The sequence below is a fragment of the Corvus moneduloides genome, chromosome 5, assembly GCF_009650955.1.
Source record: "Corvus moneduloides isolate bCorMon1 chromosome 5, bCorMon1.pri, whole genome shotgun sequence".
Classification (NCBI taxonomy): Eukaryota; Metazoa; Chordata; class Aves; order Passeriformes; family Corvidae; genus Corvus; species Corvus moneduloides.
The window spans coordinates 72,989,133-73,007,132 of NC_045480.1; the positions used below are offsets into that span (position 1 = coordinate 72,989,133).

General features: G+C 45.4%; 1 protein-coding gene across 4 annotated transcripts in view; it reads right to left on the bottom strand.

Moving 5' to 3' along the window:
- SHROOM3 (shroom family member 3) overlaps positions 1-16,713 on the bottom strand; it is a 118,862-nt gene extending 102,149 nt beyond the window's left edge. Inside the window, exons 1-4 of one of the 4 annotated variants that reach the window (XM_032110339.1) lie at positions 16,491-16,713; positions 14,522-14,588; positions 14,110-14,349; positions 10,606-10,872 (exon numbers count right to left, since the gene is read on the bottom strand). In XM_032110339.1, the coding sequence (XP_031966230.1) occupies positions 10,606-10,770 (165 nt within the window). In that variant the 5' untranslated portion in view covers positions 10,771-10,872; positions 14,110-14,349; positions 14,522-14,588; positions 16,491-16,713. Of the gene's footprint in view, positions 1-10,605; positions 11,277-14,109; positions 14,350-14,521; positions 14,589-16,490 lie in introns of those variants that run through there. The other 3 variants (XM_032110341.1, XM_032110337.1, XM_032110338.1) reach the window with 3 other exon arrangements.
- Between the last annotated feature and the right edge of the window lie 1,287 nt (positions 16,714-18,000).

Here is an 18,000-nt window from a genome sequence, read left to right on the forward strand (position 1 = left end):
TGTGAATTACAAAGAGGGCTTAATGTGACTCAGGAAAAATCAAGATGATAATGCTGTTGTTGGCATGTGATTTATCCTGAACAGAATTTAGCTTGTGGCATCACATTTTTCCCTAGTACAATGTGCCTCTGCCTGAGCTTCCATAATATCTCATCACCAAAGGCAGAAGGTCTCACAGAGCAGCGCTATCACAGCCTCTGCCCACAAACCCCGAGGGGTCAGCGATTCAGCACTGACTCAGCGGGAGCAGGACCACAGACCAAACCACTTCGTGTCATTTCTCTTTGCCTTGCAAAGTCTCCCATCCAAGGGGTGACACAGTCCAACCTGTTAAGCTAATGAGAGCTGACAAGATCCCAGCCCGAGAAGAATAAAACATAGAGAACAATAGATGCTCACCCTGGTTCTCTTCAGCTCCAACCAGCACAGGAACCTTTTGTTTCAGCAGCTGATGAGATACATAACAAGTCGTAGAGACACTGAGTCACTCAAGAGCACTTACTTTTGTTTCTCCTTCCTCCAAACCTCCAGCTTCTGTTGGTGTGTCCATGGCTCACTCTCCATCAATCTCCATCAAACATTGATATAAACTATAAAAAAGCCCCTGTCCTTGGTGGGCAGGGAAACCTCTGACTGCAGTTCATAATTAATGTCCAGCACTTGGTTAAATAACAGCCAGTCTTAAGGGAAGCACAGATGAAGGTTGTGCCTTGACATTTTTTTGCATAGCACCAGTTTATTAGGAATCTTGGATGTTCTCTGTACAGGTTTCTCAGCTCCGACTGTACAGAGAACAGTCTCCCCACAGTCTTGCTGCCTTTCCACACGAGTCACAGGAAAAGAGACTGAAGCACCTGCAGTTCTTGTGCCTGAAGTTCACAGGCTGCTACCCCAAAGGACTGGACTCCATGGAGGGAGGAGTGATTTTTGGAGTACCCCTTAGTGAACAGGTGAGGACACAGGTGCTGCTGGCAGGTCAACATGTTGCTATATTAGAGACAGGCTCGGAAAGAAGCGCAAGGACTTCTTTTCCCAAAGTAGAAGGAACTGTTAATAAATTGGAAATCCAAAGTTTTTCCAGCTGTGGATGGGTATTGCTGAGAGTGGCCCCTGCAGAATGGCACAGGGGAGTGTGGGGACCCCTGGAACAAACCCAACTGCCATTGACTAAAGCAGGAGTGGGAAGAGGGCCTCAGGCTGGAAAAAAGGGGCTGCTCTGCACTTATGGGCAAGGATATGAAGGGAGCCCCTCCCCTCTCATGTCTGTGGCTGGTTTTGGCCGAACGAAAAGGGTAAGTTGCCCCTGATGAAGCTGTGATGGAAAACTAATCCTCTCCAACAATAGCCCAGTGCTAAGAAACATCCGTGGATCTGGGCAGGAGAGAAAGCAAGGACCTCTTCTAAGGGCATGTGTTTCTCCATCAGTCTTTTGTGGTGCCTTTCCCTCTCACCCACCTCCTTCCCAGCTTGGTTATTCCAGCATTAGTTTGCACGGGCTGTTTGCAGAGACAGAACAACAACAGAGGTCTGCTTGGAAAGCCAGCAGAAACCTCTTAGCTTGAGACCAGAAATGTGCAGAATCCCCAAAGAACAAAAATGCTTGAACTTGCCTCCCCAAAAGTGTTGTATTCATTGACTTGCAAGCAGGGGGAACAGCCATAGTAATTTAACCTAGGGAAGAGTGCCAACAACTTATTTAATTGCAGAGTTTGTGCCAACAACCCCACAATACAACTATTAATACAAGTCTGCAGTACAAGACTAATTCTACTAACCTTTTGCTGTTGCCTTTTAGTCAGGTCAGCGGCTGCATCCCTTCTGTGCTGACACTATTCAACAAACACTGGCAACTGCTTTTAAGCAAACACCGAACGGAGCAGGGCAGGAGGGAGGGAAGAGAGACCATTGAAAAAATGAAGATTCCCCCCACGACCCCACCCCTCGCGTCCAAATGTTTCACATTTCTTTCTCCGTTTCAAGCCCCTCTCTTGAAACTGGAAAGTTGTCTTGCTGTGTATTTGCCCCTGGAAAACAGTCAGATCTTTGGTCTGGATTCCATCAGCTCATTTCCCAGTTTCTATGAGACTGCATTTGAGAAATGTGGGTCTCTCTCAGTACACTGGCAAGACCGGTCATCAGCCAATGTATGAAAACGTGAGGTCTGACACTGGGGACCAGCCCACTTTTCTAAATGAAGCATTCCTTTAAAGAACGCATATTTTTACAGAAAAAAAACCAAAAACTCAGCAATAATGGATCCGGCACTACTGCAAGTTTTCAAGGACACGATTATCCCAGCAATTATGTGCCATTGTAAACATCTTAAAATCCAATATTAAATGATGCATAAATCTCAAGCAACACCATCCTTGTATGAGGTAGTAAACTCCCTGGTGCGTTTGCAGACTCTCCTGCTTCGCTCTGCACCCATCCCCACATTTGGGGTTTTATACTTACATCTCGTGACTGTATCACAACTATAAATTCCAACCACCTGGGAGCAGATTTCTTATTACACCCATAAAGAGCATTAAAGGGGTTGTAGCTTTTAACTTTATCCTGCTGCCACTACCATGATAGAGAAAATAAATACTGCTCATAAGCTCAACAGCGAACCAAGGTAAAAACTTCTATATGGCTACAGTGGATGCTCCTTCTCAGGGAGTCAGTTCTCCACAGGTACTGGGAAATTTTCGGACCCTGCTGATCCTACAGACCAATTCTCCGAAGACTTCAGCTCACAAATGGTACCTCTGCATGCTTAGAAAATGCCCCGCTCCCGACAGTGGCTGTTAAACCCGGTATCTCTTGGATCTCTGCTGGCCGCAGTTGAAAACATCGGAGCAGCGGATGTGGCCGCGGATGTGGCCTGGCCAGAGCTGCTTACGGCATCACTGCAGAATGTGTGACTGAACCCCACTACAACACCCAGCCACGGCATTTGTCAGCCAAACTCCTCATTCAGCCGTGCCTCGGAAAATCCCCATTCTTGATGGAGAATGGGGAATGGCTTTCAGGCTGGCAGATTATCTGGTGAGTCTGTGGGAACTGCAAAACACTGCACCTGCCTGAAAAATGGCACCAGCTCAGCACAAGACGTTTCCAGAGGGGAAAGTTAATATATGGGAGGAATGCACATAAATCCTGTTATTTCTTAATGGGATTTGGGAGCTTATTTCTCACCCCGTGCTTTGAAATGTATCCCACAGCCTATGCTATTAACGAATTTAAGCACAGTGATTTTCTTATCAGCAGGAATCATTCTTCACTGGGGTCTGATTTTTTTTTGGTGGGACTTTTTAATACAAGTGTGAAAAATTAATATTATGCTTGAATACCAGTTAGGATGTTAACAAGCTGTGTCCTGGATAAGCTGCTCTTGTTCTGCTCCTGTTGTTCTTTTCCTAATTTCAGTTGACCAAGAAACCTGGAATCACTTATTTGTTGAGGGGTTTTTTTATGATTTAGGCAGTGGCTGGCTAAAAATGGAAAGACAAGAACTCTATTTCCAGTTCGGCTGTGAGAATGAGTGGTCACAAACTTTCTCTTACTTAAACCAAACAACATTTGGAAAGATTTTTTCCACCTCTCAGGTGTACTCAGTTCGTACTGATGGCTGCCAACATCTTTCAGGGTTTCCTGGTATGGCCTTGGATGCTCTCTCTGCTGCCATTGGATGGGGATTCATTCGAGGCTTTGGAAGTACAAAAACTAATGACAGAAATAATCTGCCTTAGCAGTCTATTTTCAAAAGTCTCTGGATATTGTTCCTTTGACCACCAGTGTTTGTTGGAAAGCAAATTAGAGTTCACCTCATTTTCACTTTCAGAGACCCCTTCCAATTCTGACTAGTTCACAAAATATCCTGAGTTGGAAGGCACCCATGAGGATCATGAAGTCCAGCTCCTGGCTCTGCACAGAACCACTCTAAGAATCCCACCACGTGCCTGAAAGCATTTTCCAAGCACTCCTTATGCTCCGGCGGGTTTGGGGGCCATGACCACTGCCCTGGGAAGCCTGTTCAGTGCCTGACCACCCTCTGGCTGAAGAACCTTTTCCTAACATTCAGCCTAACATCTTCTGACACAGCTCCAGCTGTTCCCTTGGGTCTGGTCACTGATCAAATACTTCCCATGCAATAGACTCATGCTGGATTCATGCTCCACAGTTTTGAGCTTCATCAAAAGTCCCTGAAGGCAAATACCAGTGAAATTTGAGATGAGATTAGCTCAGCTCCAGATCTATTATTGATGATGGGTTTTCTTTCTATGCCTTGGGCTCCCAAGAAGTATGGGAAAAGTTGAAAGTAGTGGACCTTTTCACAAGCAAACATCTACTGTGTACAAACACTGAGTTAAAGAGTGCATTCCCTGGGTCTCATTTTAGGATCAGTGTAAACTTCAGCTCTGGCTATATCTACTACAGCCAAGTGAACAAGGATATGTGGCATTTTTTTGTCTAATCTTTCAGGTAAGCTAAAGCCAGGGCAGGATTTACCACGGTTTCATTTCTTGACCCTAAGCAATACATCTTGTGTTTAATCACATAGGATTCCTCTCTGTCCTGACAAGAAAATATTTCTTCTCTTATACCTTTCTGTGACTTTGAAGGATATGACACTCCATAACTCATGTGGCTGCAATGAGGGGTGGAGACCTGATCGTTCAGGGCAGCTGTCTCTGGGGATTTGGGCCAAAACTTCACTGCTTGGGCTGACCTCTGCTAAGGAGGAAACTCTAAAGCATGACTGGTCAACTGGACACCCACACCCAGCAGACACCATCCCCACTCCTTCTCAGCACAGAGAGACAATTTTTTTCACCATTTCCTTCCACGGGCACGTTTATAATGGAGTAGTCTGTGCCTCTTGGGAATCATAGCTTGGGACAAGCAAGGTATTCCCTGTAGCCAGGCTCCCTGTGATGCATCACAGCACAGCTGGTACTGTTCTTTCAGCAGTCTGAAGAGCTGCCCCTGACCTTGCTGGAGCAGCAGCAGTGCCCACCAGGCCCTGCTCACGTCAGGCACGCTGGGTTTGCCTGCGGTTGCTAATTCAGTGCTGTGAAAGTGAACAGAAGTCTTTTTGTGCTGGAGAACGCTCGGCAGCCTAATGGAGGGGCTGACAATAGAAGCCTTTTCATCCAGCAACTCCCTCGCTTTAAGAAAAGGTAGGCGATCCTGTCCCTTGTGCTGGCATCAGCAGTCTTTGGAGAGCCCCTAATGTGAGCCCTGAGAAACCAGGAAGAGTGGTGAGGGACTGCCTCCTGCTCCCTGAAACAATTACAGTGGCAGTTGCCAGTCTGCAGTATCCAGATTTCCTTGATATCTGGGATCAGGCATCTGCTTTGTGCACCGCTGCACTCTTGCAACAAGAGCCAGATGTGCCAGCAGATGATTTTGCACCATGAACCCCTTACCATCACCAGCCCACTTGCAGAATATTGGAAGATAAAGGGTGAGAAGGAGTGGGTTTTTTAAACATTAACAACCCAGGCCCCGAGCTTTTCTTCAGCAGCAAGGAGAAAAATCAAGTCCATATAGGCAAGAACAAGGGTGGAAATGTCCAAAGAAAAAATAGAAATAAATTTTAAGAAAACATCACAGAAGATGTCACCGTGCCTCTGGCTGAGTTTCATGTCCTAGTGCCTGGGCCAACAAGCCTCTCATGACTCTGCCAGCTTCAGAGAAGCCTCCCTAATGTGAGCAGTGGCCATGGGTTTTGTGCCTGCAGCCCTACAAAAAGGGTAACAGTTCCTAAATTGTCACTTGTTGCACCAAGGGATACAGGGAACAGATGCAAAGAAACTTTGCCTGTCAGTGCATAAGATAATTTTATTTTGTTTATAGGGACTCTGGGCATTCAAGAAGGGAAAGCTCCTGGTACTGGGATTCCCAGTGCTTGGATCAGAGACAGGGATAAGGGTCTGGAGACCAGCTGGGTATGGAATGGCCTTTTGAGTTTTGTTTTGTCAAGAATGGTGGAACAATTCTCACTGCACGTCACTAAGTGCTCTACGAGCTCTCTCAACCAAAACCATCAGAGAAGTAGCACAGGCAGGGGAGCCTTGTGAAGGCAGCTGGGTCCAGCTCCTGCAAGCACTGACTGCTGTTCACTGCATCAGAGCTTGGATCGGGCTCCGGACAAGGTTTAAACACCTTACAAGAATTCCGGATTATTTCTCAGGCTCTCTCCCCAGCTATTCCCATTATTATGAAACTTTTATTGCTCCCTACATCCCTGCTGAGAGGTAAATCTCAGCGTTTGTGTCATGCTTTTGGCATGAGGTCCCTGCAAACGACCTGCCCTTTTGAGTGAAGGGAACCCATGAACTCCAGCACAGCATGTGAAAAGTGTTCCCACACGGCCACTATCCAAGGGAGAACGCTTTGGATGCTTTAATTCCTAGGCAAGAGAAACAACTCCTTTGTTAGTATGGTCAACACAGAGCTCAAAATAAAAGGGCATTTCAGAGGCCTACAACAGCCACAACTATTCCAAAGGCTTGTGTAGCAAGGAGAAACACGCCACAGAAATATCTCTTCTGGCTCCAAAATGGTTGAGATTGATTAACATTAATTACTTTAGGTTAAAATTCTTAGAGAAAATTGAGAGGGAATGAACCCTTCTGTTACCACTTTGCCTTTACTGCTTAGAACAGTCAGGGCTTTCATTTTTACATTTTTGATCTTACAGCTAAGGGTGAGCCAAGAAAGTAATTTGGAAATAGAATTCTGGGCATTATCATGATTTTGAGGCCACAGGATATTGGATTCTAATTAAACATTTGGTATCACCTGCAATGACTTTGGCATTTGTCATTGAAGTTCTATTTCCAGATGAAGAAACCCCTTGTTTAATGAAATTTCTACTGTGAGCAAATATCCCCAAATCTGGGCCAAAATTACAGGGTTCTAAATTACTAAACAGGTAGAATAAAAAATCAGAAATTCAACTGTAGGACCCAAGGTCTGGAAACAGAGGAGTGGATGTCACTTCAGGGAATCAGACTTCTCATTTTGAAGCCCTAGTGACACATCAAGGACACTGAGTTACTTTTTAAGCACAAACGTGTTTGAACACTAAAAACAAAACAAGCAACTGTCAATTTTTTTTTTAAAAAAAGGAAGTAATTAAAAACTTTAGAATCTTCTTGCCAAAGGACTACTTGACAACGTCATTGACAATGTCTCATACCACGGAATCAATACAAAAGGGAAAATACACGGTGTTAGTTTGCCTCTGTTTGGGCACTGTCCCACTGCTACCCAGGGACATTCTGGTGCTTCTTTAGGTATTGAGTTTTGGACATTTCCTTGAGGTGCAGCAGAAAGGGAACGTGCAACTAAACTACCTTTTGCCCATCCTTCCATTCCCTTCCTGCTGGTACAACAAAAACAGATGCTGGGAGGATTCCACAAAGCTTTATTCTCAGGCTTGCCTCAGGGAAAAATGTGAGTCAGATGTAACAAATTTATGGTCTGCTCTCACCTCCAGCAAAATAAATGAGGAATAGACCTGCCTTGAGGACTTTGAATCAGCTGCCGTGAAACTGTTTCAATATAGGGCTGTCTTTCCACAGGGGAAAAGAGAGCAGCATCAGCATAAAGAATCTGTGTGTTTTAGCCATGCAAATTCACGTTAGCTGCACACCCAACATTTCTGACAAGTTGAGTTAGGCTGGGTTGCATGATGCACTGAGCACCGTGGCTGAGTCAGCAAAGCTTTACTACTGTTTTTAACTGGAAGTTTGCCCATCTCTGCACTCAACCACCACCCCCCCTCCAAATCAGCCTGTAGGTCTGTACAGCAAAGGGAATCTGACTGAAAGGCAGCAAATTCTTATTTGTTCTTATTTTGAAGGCAATGCTAAAAAAATACACTGAAAGGATACCACAGCTCTGGTAGCTGCCTCTCTAAACCAGTACGTTCTACCAGCTGAGAATACAGGTCTGCTTTTTGCACTTCTACTCCCAACTGTTGCTTCCCTCACTTTTGGGTACATTCCTGGCATGTTACTGGTAGAGGAACGTGTCTTTCCCAAGGGCTGCCCAGGGCTGTGAGAAGCAGGTTTTCTGCACGTGGGCCTTCTGTAAATTCACTCCTCTTGGTTTTGAACTTCCATTACAGCCTTTGGTTGGAAGCTGAGACACAGCAGTACTCTGGGCCCCCAGCAGTTCCTGATGGCTAGAAAGAGCTATTGTATTCACACAGATCTGTTACCTCTCATCTCTCTACTATTCCAGAACAATACATCAGTGTTACTTTGTCACATTGCAAGCAGTCATGGGCACCAGCTTAGATATTTGCTGAAATGTCCACTTTTGTTTACTCTAAGGCCATTTAACACCACTCTGTCAGTGCAAACAGACAGGTAGGCGGACATAAATATAATTATTTGCCAACAGAACAGGGAGCCAAAACAGAAATAAAATTTCTTAATTATGAAAAATCAGAAATTAAAAGCTGACGTCCACATTTTCTGGTATTTATATTTAGTATTATTTAGAACTGCTGCTGGATCACTCCCAGTGCATGCCTGCATCTTTAATGGTCCCTTTCAACCCAAAACTTAATATGATTCACCAAGCACTCTTGTACAGAATTAGACCTGCAACATAATTCATCATTTCCCCACAGTTCCTCATTACTTCACAGTACAATCAGGCAAGGAATCCTGAATTAGCTAAGTGATTAATATGCAATTAATTCTGAAGAGCACATAGTGAATTGAAGCACAAGAGGAATTTCTCAGTTGAAACTGGAAACCAGGAAACGGGAGCTGCCTGAATTCCAGAAAGCAGAGCTTTCACATGCAGCCATTCTCCAGCTCTGCATCACCCATGCATGAGCAAAACACTGAAACGCTGACACTGACAGCACAAACCAAGCAGGGACTACAAGGAGAAAAAAGGCAAAACCCAACCAAAAATAAAACCCAGCACATTTTTGGGGTGTTGTTTCAGGAAAGGCAGGCACAAGTCATACAGCTCCCAGTGGCACTACGCACACTCCAGGCATGTTTGACATTAAGGGGCCTGGTTGTTGTGGAAACCAAATCCCATAGATTAATTAATGTTCAGCAGCCAGAGCCATCTCCCATCCTCTCTGTCTCCCTGCCCCCAATTAAAAAAAAAAAAAAAGAAAAAAGAAAAAAGGAAAAGAAAAAAAAAAGGCAGGGGGGTAATTTTTACATCACAGAAGAATGTCAAAGCAAAAAGAAACTCTTTCCTCACAACTGCAGAACACTGCCAGGAACAGTGAACAGCCTGTGTTAGTCCCAAATGCTTATAAAAGAAAAATTGTAACACCATTTCAGTGAGGCTACTTTTGCTGTCTGAGGCTATGCCAAACTGTCTCCAAGAAGGTCCTGCAAGAAAGATGATTGTGTGAAATTTCTAAAACCCCTTTATGATGAAAGGACTTTTATGGGACTTCCCCTGTTTTTTTACTTTCAACATGTAAATGCACTAATCACAACTAATTTACTTCAGTGACTGACAGCCTTCATGTGAATGTGTTTGCACAGGGAATTGCAACGGGATTTGAAAATGCAAAGGATTTGAACAACATTGATTCTGAGTATCAGCATTTTCTTTTAGCTGCTGCTGGTTCTGATCCACTGAATTCCCCACATACATTCCAGTTTGCAGGAGGGGGTAAGATTGGACATATATCCCTCTGTGCACCTGGTAGCTCGACATACATGCTATAAACACACAGAATGCACCAGGCTGATGACACGAGACAAATATGGTTCAGACTCACTAGAGGTAAAATTTCAGAATTACCTATATCCTATTTTCAGAACAGTTTTAGGGCCATAGGTCAAACCTATTTTAGATATTCACAGATTTAAGGTGATGCTTTTGAAAATCCGTTGTCTTCAGCACCTGCATCTTGAGGTACCTGGGTACTTGTAACAGACTGGTTCTGATGAGAATGAGGAATTCTTTCTCCCATTTTTTCCCCTCAAAATATCCTTGTGAGCTATGCTACTAGTTGCCTGTTGAGAATACCCAATTGTTAAATAATAAAAATCTTGAAGGCGTACCATACTTAACAGATATTTAGTAAGTACAGAGCACACAGGGTGAGCAAACCACTAACACAGCACAATACATACACTTACCAAATAGGTGCAAGTACTTATTGCACTGTTCCACATGCACACTCCTAATTAGCCAACATTCCACCGTGTGACTGAAAGCACTCACTTTGTTCTCACCTCAGGAGTGGTGGGGATGGATTACTGACCATGCTCAGATTTGCCACGACTTCATGACACCAGATCACCTCATGAGAGTCCCCCTACTCCCTCCCATTCATAGCAGTGAAATAAATACAGCCAGTTTCAGCAAGCCACAATACTTCCTGTGGGACAAAACCTGCACTTGGATAGTTAAACAATGCCGAGAGCTCTCCTGTGTTTCTCAAATACGCAGCTCCTGAGCAAACCTGCTGACTTGAACAGGTGCTCAACACTTAAAACCCAAGCCAAATACAACGTCAATTAGAACATTTCAGTGGTACTTCTACAACTCTTGCCCTTTGAGTTGGGCACCACTCCCATGTTGCTTGCGTGGCATAGAAAATGAGAAGAGTACCTTTGAGATGATTAATGGCTCTCCATGCTCCAGCCCGCCCTTCAGCGTGAATCCCCATGGAGCACCTCCGTGCAGCAGTGCCTCCAGGTAGATGTATCTTCCCTTGTGGGTGATGCTGCACTCTGAAGGTGATATGCTCGTGTTAATGTTGTCTAACATCCTCATCTGTCCTCATCACATACTCAGGCAAACACAAAACCCACGCAGGCAGTCACAGAGCGACCAGGTCGGAAATCAAAGTCCCCAGAAGCCCAGCAGAAGTCATCCCTGAATATGAGAAAGAAGAAGAGCCTGAGGTGGAAAGTTCTTCTTCAAAGCCAGAGTCCAAGGTGATGGTTTAAAAACATCCCCATCAACATTTCACCACACTGCTTCTCCGTCAGGATTTTACTGGCGTTTCAGCACGGAGCGCTTCCCACTCCCAGGTACTCTGGGCATGAGAGCTTGGTAAAGATTTCTCTTCCAGTCTTCAGCAAACTGTGCTTTTAAAGATGGGGCCAAAGAAAGGGAAAAAAAAAAAAAAAAGAAAAGAAAAAGTTTATAGATTTAAAAGCCCCTGGCCAGCAAATTGCCAAAATCCAAACGAATGCTTCATTTGTGATTGATTATCAGTCTTTTCTTCCTTTCTGCACGCGATTTACCATTACAATGGCCTTTTTGCCTCAGCCCACTGCACTAAAAGAATGGAAGCGTCTTCTCCCTCCCAGCTCTCAGTTACTCTGTTCGCTTACTTCACAATTTTCTGACTTGTCAAAAAAAAAAAAAAAAAAAGGCTGGGGGAGGAGAAGAGAGAAAGTCCATTCCTAAAACCCTTTAGAGGGGTTTAAAATGTGAAATAACTCCATACTTATTGGATTAAAAAGTGAAATAAAAAGCTATTGGGAAAACCGGAGAAGCAGGTGAAATGAATCCTCTGGGAAAAACGTTAAGGCGATAACTGAACTCTTTTCATTTTCGGTGCTCTCCCCGATGAGCTGCCAGAGCTGCAGCAGCTACTGCTGCTCTGAGGGAGGGTGAGGAACTGAGGGGGAGAGAGAGAGAGAGAGAGAGAGATGGATTAGGGCAAGTAAGGCAGTGCTGCCCAATTGTGCACATCAAGCATGCAATTATAAAATGCAATGTGCAAAAGCTGGGGCTCACCCTTTTATTATGGCCCCGGAAACCACCATCTTTCTATTGTCCTTGCCAAGGAATTGTAACAATCCAAACTGCCAGTTGCTGAAAACACAATGGACCTGTTCCAAATCAGCTCAGTGGAGCACTGCTAATAATTCTGCTCTCATAAAGTGCCTTTCCTCTGCACGGAGCCTACCAGTTTCCCTGGACATATTTCTTTTCCCCATTTACATTGCCAGAAAAGGCCAATGCTTTCCAAATATATGGAATAAGAAATAACACCAAAAACTTAGGATACTTTTATTAATGTAGGCAGTTGCCCAGTGTAGAACATGTGGATGTGGGTGCATCTGCCCTTTCATATGTGCATGTAGGCTTAGGGACTTGGTTCATCACTTAGCAGATATGACAGCATGTGTCACTGAAGGCATGCAAAACCTTTCCTGATTTTTAACTGGATCCCAAATGGGACAATAGAGAGAGGAGACCAGAGCCCACTGCCCTTCCTGTTGGCATAGCTGAGGAGACACATAGTGATGTCTCTGCCTCTAAGACACCCCCAGCTTTCGATCTTACGATGCCTGCGATGCGCATTATTTCTTCTTCGGGTTTTGCAAGCTGTCAGGACCTTATGTTAACAAAACCTTAATGAACTGTGGGGGAAAAGCTTTGGAGCTGGGACTCTAAACCCAGGAATCCATGCATTTGTCCATGCCACCCCATTCCCATTCCATTCTCTTTAAGATGTTACAAGTTCCCAGAGCCTTCTACTTGCCCCATGTGTCCCAGGTCTCATTCGCAACAGCCATGGAGAGAAATGCAGAAAAGAGGCCCCTTGCTTCATTTTTCATGGTAGATGATTCCTCAATCCTTGCTTATGCTGAGCTTTGCCCCCTCAGCTGCCCTCCCAGGGGCTGAGTTTTCATTAGCCTCACATCCTCGTCAGGCTCACGGACTGCTATTATCCAGAACTCACCCTTTCACTGACTCAAATCAGATTTCTGAGGTTTTGCACTCCTAATGTTTCAGTGTAAAAACCCTCACTCCAAGCCACCACAAAGAGCAATTCATTTCCATCCTCTGCACAGCCCTTCCAGGAACAGGCAAAGGCTCCGGGAGCTCTCTCGGGGCCATGCCTCCTCCTATCCATAGCCAGCAGGACTAGTTAAGGCTGTGTAAGGACACACCAGCCTGTCAACAAGCCGAAGCAGTTCTTTGGATTACATCCATCCCCCATACAAAACATTTGTCACCACACCTGTCTGTGGACACCAGATTTCCAGTGAGAGCCGTATTTCTCATGGTGCCTGCTGCATCTGATGATTAAAAGTCATCAACATATTTCTGAGAGACAGTTTTACTTCTCCTCTAGAACTGTGGTTCATTTCCAGCACTGAAGCGAACATCATTTTTGCCGAAAGTGCCATCAAATTTGTCACCATTGCAAGCACAGAATTTTCTCCTCTAACCACCTCCCTATTTGCTATTTTTTCATCCTGTTAATCCAGCTCTAAACAGGTCACATACAGGTGTTTCCATGTATTGGAGACTCGCAACCCGCTGAGGAAAATGGTGTGATCAATCACCCAAAAAGGGCTGCCAAATCCTGTGCTACTTCCTCAGCGGGCTCCTGTTCCACACAGGAGTTCCTCTCAGGACAGAGCTGAGATACTCTTAGCTGGGATGCAACAAAAGAGACCCGGGCTCAGAAAAGTGCTTTCCACACAGAATAATATATTTGAAGTTTTGCACAGTTTCAGTGTAAGAGAAAATAAATTTGGAACAGTCATGTCAGAACCCTTTCCCTCATCGAGCACTGCGCTGCTAAAGCAGGAAAAATTACCACTGATTTCACTTTTCAGAGTTCACAATCAAACCCTGTATTTATCATCAATCAAGGCAGCTGGCAACTGCTCTGTCTTTTCCTAAATTCCTTCAAATATTCCTTCTGCAAATGAAATTCATCAGAGCAACGCTGCCCCCGTCTGCTGAAACCAGAAATTGTCACAGTTTAAGCTGACCGATTTAAATGCAAACATTTCCTTAGTTAATAGGCATTTACTGTATGCTTTTCCCTTTCAAAAATGAAGCGGAATCTTTCCTGAGTATTCAGAGTGGCGTTACTGATCGTACCTGGGTCCCTGAGCTGGCAAGTCATTAGGTCATATTAAAGGTAAACCTATAAATCAAAGACAGCAAATTCAGCTCCTAAATTTTGTACACATCAGTAACACAACAGTAACCCTGTTACTGCCCTTTTGGCAGGAGAATTAAACACTAGGCTTAGTTTAAATCTACCTGCTGCTTAGTTCTATCTTGTAAGTTTGGAGGAAGCAGATTCACAATTTGTCTCTAAAGAGTTTTGTCAAAAAATATGGGCCCTCCTACCTTTCACAAAGAGTGATGTGCTGATGGCCATACAAAAAGCATGGGAAGGCTGAAAAAGGAAGGAAGTGCTTCTTTTCCCTTGGTCCCTGGTTTTATCACCGAAGAACTTCTCTTTTTCTTCCAGACAGGGCTCTGTGTAAGCCGAGGAGCGTCAGGAATTTTAAATAATAGACATCCTTCAGGCACCAGTGGGCCCAGCTTCTTCCTCTCCCCAGGAGTCCTGAAGCCATTCACCTAAATCTGCAGTAGGATGGAACAAAACACAAATGTCAAAAGACACAGATCTCCTGGATCAGCTCAGGACCCCTTCAGGAATTAACCATTCCCTCTTGGGGTAGCAATTCCCCTGAAGGTTTATTGCATAAAAAAATCAGGAACAAATAAATAAAAAATGGGGCTTTCCTATATTTACCCCCAATCAGCTTGGGCTGACTGTAACATATCCATCTCCTTAGCTCTGGAAACTGTCAGTCCGGCAGCTAAAAGAAACAGCAACAGGAAGGAACACACGTTGAGGCTCTGCATGGCATCAAAAGGTTTGCGATCATCAACTAATGTTCAAAAGGTGTTTCTAGAGAAAAATTCCTAGGCTGACCTCCAGTCAGACTCCCAGTTGGATTTGAGTTCATCTTCCTTCCAAACCACAGAATAAGCTAGTTTTTCTGGATAGGCCTCAGGTAAAAATGTGACAAATCAGACACGGAAAGAAGAAACAGAGATCTCAGAGCGAAAGGGAAAAACAAAGCTGAGAAACAGAAGTAACCTGTGGAATCAATGAATCTGCATCCTTTTAGTGTTGGAAAAGACACTTGCCTTTGAAGTCTGAAAAGAAAGAATTTTCTTTGGAGAACATGAAAGAGACTCTCCATTTAATATTGCCTCCGGCACAGAGCTGCTCTGGGTTGCAGCAAAACAAACTGAAAAGCAACACGCCAAGGTGAGGAATGGATCCATCCCTCTAAGGAGAGCACAAGTGCTGCCACAACTGAAGAACATGAATTCAGGGCATTTGAACTCAGAACTGCAGGTTTTCCCTCCACATCTGAATTTCCACCTATCTGATGTCACCACCCTGCTGAAAACAGATTTTGAATCAGGAACCAAAAGAGTCATCACAATGCAACATCACAACCTCACGGTGTTCCCACCCCAAATAAGACAATTACTAAACAGTTCAAGCCACTGTTGGAGCCTTTAACCAACTCTGAAGTGGCTGGTGGGTACGGCCCAGGTATTTGAGTAGAGTCTCTGCTGGCATAAATCACTCCAGTGCCTTCCTCTGAAGCTCTATCCCCCTGCACAGCTCGCCATGTTCTCTCTGGGAGGAATGGATTATTTTAAACACAAGCACTTTATATTTGCACCTCGCTACCTTCTCAGAGCTATTCCCAAATAGGAGGAAAGTTACTCAGGAATTCGATCCTAAGAGAGTTATTCTGTCCCCAGGAAACTGCTGTTTCAGGAATGCCAGGGGCTGCTGAGTGCTCCAGACCTGGGCTGCCAGGAGACAAGGGACAAAAAAAGGCACCTGCAGCCAGGGCAGGTGGTGTTCTGCAAAGAGCACCTTGCTAGGATCCCGATGGGTGAAAGATATCAAGTTTCCCGCTGAAGCCAGGCTTTGAACGACCTTTGGGGGAAAAATCAAACCCTGGATGCGGCGTTTATTGGCGCTCCCTCATGCACATGATCGGCTCCAGAAGGAGGAGCTTGTTCCCAAGGCTACCGAATCAGGCAGAGGGGCTGGAGCAAGGGGCAGGTGGCTCCGAGCAGGGCTTGGGAAGTTGGATTGCCAGCCCGCCGCACGGAAAAATCAGGAGCGAATACGAGGTGATGAGTGTCTCCTTCCTTTCCCAGTCTCACAGTAAGGAGCAAAACTTCAGTGCCCTATCCAAAATCCAGGAGAAACAAAGCCCAGCACTGCCTGCCAGAGGTAGGTGTTGGCCCCCTCCTAGGTGAGTTTTCATGCTTTGTTAACACCTGAGACTGTTGGAGGACTAAATCTCGCTTGAGGATATCGTGAAGCTTCACGATATTGTCGGGTATTGTATTTACCTAAACACTCATTTGCCTCTTATCCCTGTGGATAAGAAAAGTCTTTTTGCTGCTGTCTCTTCTGGGTGGTGCAATAAAAGTCCTTTCGTCAGGCTGTTTTCCCCCTGGGATTGCAGTGCAGCAAGAAGAATGGAGACCTGAGGTTTGTTTTCAGCTGGTTAATTCTTACTTTGCTGTAGTAGTCCACGAAAAACCACTTTTCTCCTTTTGTGTGCCTTTCAGCACTAGGAGGATGGGGTTTTTTTCTTGTAGACGAAAATTATGTGGTACCCTTAAGGAATGGTTATGTGTTTTTCATCTTAGCCAGCTATTTAAATAAATCAACATACCTGTGTGTCTCTTGAGTTCTCTCCGACTTAATCTCTCCAGCTCTCTGAGGATTTTGTTTTGGGCCCAGTTCATACATCTGTTCCTGGAAATTTGTATCACGGTGGTCTTTTGGATAGCTTGAAAAGAGGAGCAGCCTATTGACACCTGTGTGTTCATTCCTGAAATCGAGATCCAAAGTGGGACAGTCAGACACGTAGTTAGTTTCCTTTGCTCAAGTGAAATAATTGCCTCTTGACTCTGCACCCTCCCCCTGAAAATACCAGGGAACACAGAAGCTTGCCCTCTCTGACAAGATTGGTGTAAAAACAAAAATATTCCAGTTTTTATTACTGAACTGGATTTAGGGCAAGCTGCTTTTGACCCTCTGGGCTTTTCTTTGGCGGGAGGAAGTCCCCTCACCCCGACTTCTACCTTCAGTCAGCTCATCCCTCCAAAATGTGCCACCTTCCTGGCCAAATACCACATGGAAAAGGATCCAGGCCCTTCCCTACCCCCGTGCGAGAGGATTTTGATCTCCAGCCTCAAGCACGGCATCGCTAAACCACCTGGGACCCCACACCACAAAATGGTGCCCCCGCCGTGAGGGGGCGGCGGCCATGTTGGGGCCGAGGGGCTCGGCGCCGCAATTCCCGGTGGAGCGATCGGATCTTGCAGGAGCAGCTGGCGGCTCGGGATGGCTCCTTCCCGCGGGGGAGCAGGCGGGAGGAGCCTGGCGGCTCTCCCCACCTCGGGGTGGGTCGGCAGCAGCGCCCTGCGGAGCTGGAAGCGCCGGGAGCGCGGTGTCATGGAGCGCTGAGGGGCCGGAGCGTCCCCCGCTGCCCGCGGCGGGAAGCAGAGGGATGGCGGGAAAGGGACGGGGCCCGGCGGCGCCTCGGCCCCCCGGTGCCTGCGATGGAAGAAAGGCTGAGGGGTTTTTCCTCCTCGCCTTTCTGGCCCCTCAGGGTTGGGCTCTGGGACCAAGGGCTCCGTTTTTCTCCCTCAGGTGCTCACAGGAAGCACCCACGGCGCGGCTGTGCCAGGCAGAGGGTTTGTTGAAGGGAATAAGTTACCCAGGTATGGAAGGTGCTGCTGGAACTGCCTCCTGGCCTGCGGTGTGGTCACAAGTGCTCCAGAGGACCAGTCACCCAGGAAAATCCAAATAACCTAAATAGGAAACCTATCAATACCATCTGGTTTAAAACCGCCACTGAGTAATAGATTTTTTCTCTTTTTCTTTCTCTTTTTCTTTCTCTTTTTCTTTCTCTTTTTCTTTCTCTTTTTCTTTCTCTTTTTCTTTCTCTTTTTCTTTCTCTTTTTCTTTCTCTTTTTCTTTCTCTTTTTCTTTCTCTTTTTCTTTCTCTTTTTCTCCCCCTCTTTTTCTCCCCCTCTTTTTCTCCCCCTCTTTTTCTCCCCCTCTTTTTCTCCCCCTCTTTTTCTCCCCCTCTTTTTTTTTTCCCCTCTTTTTTTTTTCCCCTCTTTTTTTTTTTCCCCTCTTTTTTTTTTCCCCTCTTTTTTTTTTTCCCCTCTTTT